The 8408-nt window shown below is 34.0% G+C and overlaps 2 protein-coding genes across 3 annotated transcripts; one reads left to right on the top strand and one right to left on the bottom strand.

Annotated features, from left to right (window-relative positions):
- Window positions 1–546: 546 nt before the first annotated feature.
- On the bottom strand, window positions 547–2169 carry LOC142978941 (B-cell receptor-associated protein 31-like). The gene has a single exon (XM_076123588.1). The coding sequence runs from the start codon at window positions 1899–1901 to the stop codon at window positions 1269–1271; it is 633 nt and encodes a 210-aa protein (XP_075979703.1). The 5' UTR covers window positions 1902–2169; the 3' UTR covers window positions 547–1268.
- Window positions 2170–2464: 295 nt separating this feature from the next.
- Window positions 2465–8290, top strand: LOC142978850 (metaxin-1). 2 transcript variants are annotated; one of them, XM_076123441.1, is made up of 6 exons: window positions 2465–2631; window positions 2712–2858; window positions 3164–3433; window positions 3709–3943; window positions 4293–4447; window positions 7249–8290. In XM_076123441.1, exons 1-6 carry the CDS (start codon window positions 2554–2556, stop codon window positions 7372–7374), a joined length of 1011 nt encoding a protein of 336 aa, XP_075979556.1. In that variant the 5' UTR covers window positions 2465–2553; the 3' UTR covers window positions 7375–8290. The 2 variants fall into 2 exon arrangements, with proteins under 2 accessions (XP_075979556.1, XP_075979557.1); XM_076123442.1 differs by lacking the exon at window positions 7249–8290 and adding an exon at window positions 4935–6828.
- Window positions 8291–8408: the final 118 nt, after the last annotated feature.

The following is an 8408-nucleotide window of genomic DNA, read 5'->3' as shown; positions in this document are numbered from 1 at the left end:
GTGACATTATTTGATCGTTCAGAAACGTCATTAGTGTTCAATGATTTAAAATAATAATCGTTCAGAAATTTAAGGTAAAGGGAAATCCCCGTAACCCTTTTGGCAATAGATTGGTCATTTGTCACAGCAATCTGCCGGCAAAATATAGGCACTCGAATTATATTATGCTTGAGAAAAATGCAGGTGTATTGAAATGTAATTTGTTTATTCGTACTTCACTTTGATGTGATGATCATTATAAGAACCTTTGTCTTCACTTCCGTCATATATCTTTGCGATCTGTAAATTCGATGAAGTCATCCTAAATAATCAGACCATACGTCAGTCGTACATCACTGAATAGCATAATGATTTATTCATTTTCTCGATAACAATGACCCTCACTTCTTTGTATATTAACTTGATTCAATTATTGTAAAAGTAAATAGGTAGCAACTTAATCTTCGTAATATTTTTAGTATCGTCCTTTTCTCTTTCTACATATTTTCGGGAACAAATCTCGCAGTTCTCTCCATTTACTCTCAGACAATAAAGAAATTTATTGAAATAAGTAAAACAAGAACTTTAATGAGATATTTTTTATTAGAAAACCTAGCTTGTTAACAATAAAATGCATGATAAATACAAGAAGGTAAGATATCAAGGCCTCATCATACCAATTAGCAGAAACCTTACTTTAACCAGATATTTGAGACTTAAGAACTAAGAAAGTATTAACTGCCACTTCTTCAATTAAAGGCTCCTCAGTCAGATAAAAAACCTTGTAAACACTTTAAACATTGTTAAAAATAAATCTTAGTACAATAAAACTTTCGTACATTTGACACTTCCTAGAATAGAGAGACTACATCATCCACATCAATCTTTTGATGTAATTATGGCTTGAATAATACTAATAAGTTATATTATTGCTGCACAATAAAATTATTGTTCCACTATCACTACAATCCTAAAATGTTACATACAAGACTAGAATTTTTATTAGATTTATGTTTATCTCCATTTGAAATATTAAAGCACCAAATCTTTTAAGTAATCACAGACCTTACAATTGCAATCTTAAAAAACTAGGAGAAAAGTTATTGCATTATTTTACATAATTATTAAAAAGTTTACGTCATCATTTTATTTACGATATTATTAATAACAATTTATAGTAACAATGCAGCATTAGAATAATGATAAAGTTTAAGCTGAATATTGATATAATTAAACAAATGTTAGCTTGCAACTTTTTTTGACGTTTTTTGAGTAGGTAGTTTTAATTTCTACTCATCACCTTTCCCTACACTTCCAGCAACAGCTTCTTCATACTTTTGTTTCCACATCTTAGCTTCTTCTTCCAATTCCTTGACCCTGCTCTTCTCAGCTTTTAGTGAGTCCTCAGCCATAAGCAACTTGTCTTTCAACTCATCAGTATTTGGTTCAGAGGCTTGGAGAGTGTTGGCCAACACTGTAGTCTTAGCTAGCTGGACTGCAGCCTCCGCCTCTTTTATTATCTTTTCAGCTTTTATGCTCAATTCATCCTGAATTATAAGCATATTTACCAACCTACGAATAACAAATGCCAAGAAAATAGCAAAGCCAGTTATGTAGAAGTTTCTTTGTGCTCTAAACAGTTTCACATTGCCTTTCATTTCACTTGATAAGTGTGTATGAGCCGCGGCATCTATACTGTGTGAATACTTTCTCATTTCTCTAATAGCATCGAACAAAAACAGGCACAATACACCCAGTAACACGTAGAAGTACACAGCGGCATGTTGTTGAAACATGGCGAATAAGCGTGATTTGAAGAACTGATTCCATCTCTTGGGGCTAAATATCGGCAATATCATTATTATGACCACCGCCACTTCGAAATATAGGTATCCAGCTATAAATGTCCATTGGATCGACATTTTTACCAGTATTGTTTTGCGTCGCCTTATGGACACAGCTACACTTATAAGATTCTTATTTTCTGTTCGTTCCGGAAAATTGCAATGTAACAACTCTCACGCACTTTATATTTCTGAAACTGCAGAAGGACTAGGATAGGAGCCCGAAAATAAAGACAGCTGTTTATTTTTTACTGCCTAATTTGCCAATAACAACACAGGTACCGGTATATTTAGAAAACATAGCAGAAATAGACTCTTTTCATCTCGTTTTATTCTAGGGATTCTAGTTCAGAGTAAAGGAGAGCGCAATACCGGTCTCTCTTGTCAAAATATTATTTTTAGAATGTTACGTTTCGTTATTGATTGGTCCACGTCAGTTAGAAAATTCTTTCATATTCGAGAAGTTAGAATTAAATTTAATGAATCCACATCAAATACCTATATCTGTATTAATCATTTACTCATGAGGAAACAAAGATCTTGCGAGCACCTGAATATTTTTTTCTGTAATAATGTGGAATGGTAATATTAATCGACTAACTTCACTCAATAAAACTAATCATCGCAATAGCAACCCAAAAGAAAGAAAAAGAATAGCTCGTAGCTGTCATGTCATTTGATCAATGTTAGGAAAATTGATAGATTTATTTGTAAAAGATTTCTATAAGTCATGGCTAGTATAGAATTGGATATTTGGCGAGGAGAATGGGGACTGGCTTCCATCGATTTAGAATGCCTTAAAGTTTTAGTAAGTACTTTTTGGCTTAACCTCAAATCGTATTTTGTGCCGGCAGATTTTTTGTATTTATCGCCAATGATCTTTCACAGACCTACATGAAATTTATTGGAGTCCCGGTAAAAGTCCGAGAAGCGAATAATCCATTTTTCACTCCAAAAGGCAGGCTCCCTGTCATGAGAGACGGACGCAATCTGCTTACAAATTTCGAAGAAGTTGTAGAACATTTAAAATCTTTGGTACGTCCTTTTGTCACCTTTAATCTGTGCGTTAAACGTTCTTACATTTATGTAATAATGTTATTCTACTATCTTATTTATTTCTTGTTTTTGTTTACATTCTTTCTAACTAGATTCTGTGGTTTGGCTGTATATAACAATTTATTTTTAAATAAATAAAAATCCTTGAAAATTGTGCACTAAGACCACCTATACTTTTCCTTGCAGCATTGTATTAGTAATAAGTTACACAGACTAATTAATTAAATAACTTTACCTATTTTCTTGTCTGTAAAATAAATAACTAACATTATACTTGTTCCTAGCATTACAGTACAGATGTCCACTTAAACACAAAGCAGGCAGCTGAGGCGAGTGCATTTACACAGTACTTAGGAGAAAAGCTCTATCCAGCATACCAGTATGCTTGGTGGGTGGACGAGAAGAACTACAATGATCTCACAAGACCAACGTATGCCAAAGCACTGTCTATTCCATTCAATTTCTATTATCCGTCAAGATACCAGAATGCAGCCAAAGAGATGATTGATGCCTTATATGGAGAACATACTGAGATGAGGGAAATTGAAAGAACTGTGAGTGGAACTTCAAAATTTTAAATCTCAGTTATTTGTTTTATTCATAATATAACAGATAAGATACCTTTAATTATAACATTATACATAAAGTAAAAGGATGGAAACAAGCACCAATGGAATAATTAACTGGCTGTGTGTTAAACCTTATAGAATGATAAAAGATGATGCAATTTTCTTCCTTTAATGAAACAAACCATGAACAAGCATACTAATTGTTCAAAATCGTATTGATTATTATGTTCTATATCTAAAGCTGTTGTTGTATTTTCCAGATATATAATGAAGCAGAGAAGTGCCTAAAAACTCTATCAGACAGACTAGGAGAGAGCGAGTATTTCTTTGGCAATCGTCCATCATCATTCGACGCGACAGTCTTCGCGTACCTCGCGCCGCTCATCAAAGCACCCTTCCCTAACTCCACATTAGCTAATTACGTTAAAGGCATTGCTAACTTAACCAGATTTGTTGCAAGAATTAACCAGAAAAACTTTAGGCATGTAACTGATGGTAAGTAAAGATTATTTTATTTTTATCTTTTCTATTGTTTTCAAATGCTTTTCTTAATCCTCTTACGGATTTTACAATGACTTTAAATTAAAAATGTCAGTCTGATTTAGAACTTAAATTATTAAATGCTGTCCTGTAGCAGTCAGTCTTCTATTGACTGCAAATTCATATTATTATGTAGGTACAAACAGAGTACAGTTATGTATGTTTTTATGAAAGTTTTAAGTAAAGATCAACAGTTTAGGAATCTGGCTAGACAATAAATATATTCGTCATTATTATCTTCAGTGAGTTTGTTGTAAGTGACTTTCATAATGTTTGCTAACCAACATTCAAACTACTATTTCAGAATACAACAGACAGAATGCAAAGAAGCAGTCGACAGGCACACAGTCGGACCGCGAAGCAGCTAACTTCCCCAACCAGACGCGTAACAAAGTGCTCGCCGCGGTGTTCGCCGCTATTGCCATGACGGGGTACGCGGTCGCAAATGGCATGTTCCAGGTAAGAGACACGTTTTGAAAATAATGAAATTAAGAGCTTGCGTGCACTGTCGATAGGAAATTAACAAGAATAGCACCTTTTTAACAGAACTATAGTAATTTGCAGTGATTAGTGACTGTTCCTTTAAAATTATTGATGGTGCACAATGGTTCTTAGATTTTATAATTTATTGATGCTTGAGTTTTGATTATATTTTATTTGCATGCATGCTCTTAGGCAGTGTAGTTTGTGGATTATATTCTCGCTGTAGTTTAGCTATTTGCTTTATAGTATTACTGCTATCAATTGTTCATTTCTGTTGCATTTATTGTATATTTATATTATGGTGAAATGTTCTAATCTTTAATGAACTAAAGTGCTGGGGCTATAGACATGAACAATTTATAACAATTATCTCACATAAACACTGCTTGTCGCAGTTTGCTTGTATAGTCGCTTGCAAAGTTGTATTCTTATCCATTCTCACAGTCTCATCTCTTTTGTTCAGGACCTCAAAGATTTCGAACATTCGCGCGATTACAACGAGATGTTTGAGAATGACGAGGACGACAACTGACGCTGACGGGCGCCGGCCGCGCCGCCGCCTCCACCACACACCAACACCAACATTTGTATACCAACGTTTGCACCAACTATTATACACATAACCGGCCTTTGTCTAGTCACTATATTACCAGTGATGACGATCTAATCTTTAAATTATATGGGAATATTATATAATAATGTTATATGAACAGTTATGTTTGCTTACAAATTCTATGATTTGCTCATTTTTATATGAAAAGACTGTTAGTTTGAAGGTTTAGAAGGTAAATTGGCGAGTAAAGATTGGGCCAAATATATTGCAAGTATTGTAAGTGTTATGTTGGTTAAAAGATTTTAATGTGCAGTTGGTACATGGGTGTTGGCGGTATATTTTTATTATGCTGACTAGTTTAGCGTTAGTCGTGTGGCTTGTTAGTGACTTGTAGAGACCAGTGGCGTGGTCTGGGTGACGAGAAAATTTTTATTGGTCATATTGAGAGTAAAATTTTATTTTTGATGTATACTTACCACAATGGGAAAAAAACGAGATTATATACATTTATTTCACATTAAAATTGAATAGCATCGATGGTGGTGTGATATTTTATGTTAATGATATTTTGATTACATAGTACGTATATTTCAGACATTATTCCTTTTATTTGAAACCTCTCAGGGACGTAATATTTAAAAAATGATCAGCAAAATCTTTTTAGAATCTAATTGTCTTGTAAACCATGCCACTGGTAAACTATTGTTCCTATTAAGTTAGTAGAAGCTTTTGAATGCTGCATCACATTGCATTGCTTCAAGTCACTAGAGGCCACGGTAGTCACAGAACTGCGAGACATATCCACTAAAGCATTTAGTACTGAGTTTTGACAATGTTCTCATGGATGGATGTTCTATGTTATGATCAATCGGTAACTGCTTGTTTTATATTGAAATTACTTAAAATACAGGCACAAAGCTATTTTAATGCAGATATAATTTTATAATATAAAATATTTTTTTTATATTTTAGTAGTCTGATTATATGTTTTAGTTCTTATATAAAGTGTTGACAATTTTAGGATTTTAATAAATTCATTTATTTATTTACACATTTTAAATTAACTAGTGATTTGAACCATCACATGTCGATCGACTTATTATTTGTGAACAGTTATAAAAGTTCCTATTTGACATACAATTTTATTGAAGATTATTATTTCAACTATTTATTGTATTAAGATCTAGTTTACATTTCATTACATCAGAAGGTATAAAGGCGTAGTTGACGGCAGACCGTAGATCGCAGCGGTACGTGCGGCGACGGCAAACTTCACGTGACAGATCGTTGAATGCTGCTTACCGCTGATGTCTACAATCAGTCAGTCTGAGATATTTTATGGAGTCTACATACGAGAGGTGTCGATCCGCCAACACATGTATGGAGTCTAATACTATAAATAAAAATGCCGACGAAAATCGACGATTAGATGTCGGATGTTATTTCAAAAGTATCATCACGGCAGCTTGTAGAAAAAGTAGCGTCGAAGCCAAAAAGCCTTGCAGTGTAGATTTCATTACTATCATGTACAGGAAACAGCACAAAATAGAGTATAATTACATACTTACTACATATATTTTCTTTCTGCGCGACGGAAGGCTTGTCGCAGTAGTTTTTCGAATAATAAGCTTTGTGTTTAAATGTAGCAGTTACTAGATATATCATACGTTTGACGTTCAGTCCTTGTTATGTTCGAGTATATTTTGTAGTGATGATAACTGTAGATGATTTTGGTTTGTGAATGAGATATTATTTGTTGGTTGTTTAACTTATTCCGTGAAGCGTGAATAAAATGGTTCGTTGATGTTCGCATGTTTTATTTTATATGCCTTTTTAAGTAAAATACAATGGGAACCTGTCCTACGTTAAAGATATGAATGTAATTTAAAATTCTTTAATATATTTTGTCCAAGAAATTGAACAGTATTAAATGTGTACTGCATCAGCAGTCCCAGAGATCAGCTATTATTTGATGTTTTAAACAGCAATATCGTGTTACGTATGTATCGTAAGGGGGTTGCGGATATCCGCAATGAAAAACTCCGCCTCCCTTAACATCTCTACCCTTATCAGAGCTACCTATAGAATCAAAATGTTTCTGTTGCAATGCGAAAATATTCTATGCATCTTTTAATTTAGGTATATTAACATACTAAAGATATGGAACAAACCAGAAAATACATGCATAAAACGACAAATATTTAACGATGTAGGTGTATTCTAGCAATGGGCGTTATGGAGCTGGGAGCGTACGATGTTGCTGAACAAGTTCATGATCGCCAGGAGACACCTGGCGAGGATCAAGAGACTGAGAGAGGCCAAAGCGAGCGAGGACGCTAAACCCGCGTAATGTCTTCCACGACGCACGAAATTATTGTTAAACCATTTATATTCTACCTAGTCGTAGGTATTGTTGTATGCGAATACGTTTATTTTAGACAAATTTTAATGATGGACTTCATGTTGTCACGCTTCGGTGCTGTGGATTTATTTTTCTTATTAACTGGGGCATAAATCTCTTGTTATTAGTACAAATTATTCTATAGGCTATATTAGTTTCCAAAAGAAAAAGTCTCGTTTTTAGATATCCGTCCTTTTATAATTTGCGACAAAATAACTATTTGAACGGTAAAACATAGATCAACATAAATCACATTTTGATCCGATGCGTGTAACTATGAGTAAGTCCAATATGTGTGATAGAATAGATGTGTATCGTGTTAGTTCCGAATATTGTTGTGATGTATTAGAATTTATAAAGAGGCTGTTAAAGACAAAAAAATCTATGTGTGTTATAGTTAAAGGCGTATATTTCTTCAGCATTTAGGGGTACACGGGCAAACCAAGAGGTCTCCCCACATTCTCGTTGTATTTTAACCCATTACTCACTGTCGCTGGGCAAGGGTCTTCTCGAGGGAGGGGTATCTAAGCCTTGAGGCCACCACGCTTCGCAGTACGGGATGGAGATGGAGACTTTGCTTGCCCTCGAGAAATGCGATCTTGTAGCAAGATAATATCTTTTATTGCCCCGTGAACCCCCTTGAATCTACTAGCGTTACCAGTTGAAATATTGTTTATAAAATGTATTGTGTATGTTATATAGTTAAATATACCTATAGCTCAAATAAATGTATCTTTACTATAATAGCTTATTGATCTATGTGAGTAGTTATATCTGCCACTGACGATATCTTCTGGAGTCGTGCAATTTATTTTATATTTATACAGATAATATTGTTTTTATTTAAGCAAACTATTAAATGACAAGCTATGAATATTAACTATGTGTTTTAATTTAACTAGAAATCGAAACACGGAACGAACCTAACTGAAATTATTATAGTAACTGTTAACTAAGGTAAACAGTTTTCTAACGGGCGAATT

Source organism: Anticarsia gemmatalis, chromosome 15 (genome assembly GCF_050436995.1).
Source record: "Anticarsia gemmatalis isolate Benzon Research Colony breed Stoneville strain chromosome 15, ilAntGemm2 primary, whole genome shotgun sequence".
NCBI lineage: Eukaryota > Metazoa > Arthropoda > Insecta > Lepidoptera > Erebidae > Anticarsia > Anticarsia gemmatalis.
The sequence above is the reverse complement of the archived record's forward strand: the minus strand, read 5'-3'. Positions and strand labels throughout refer to the sequence as shown.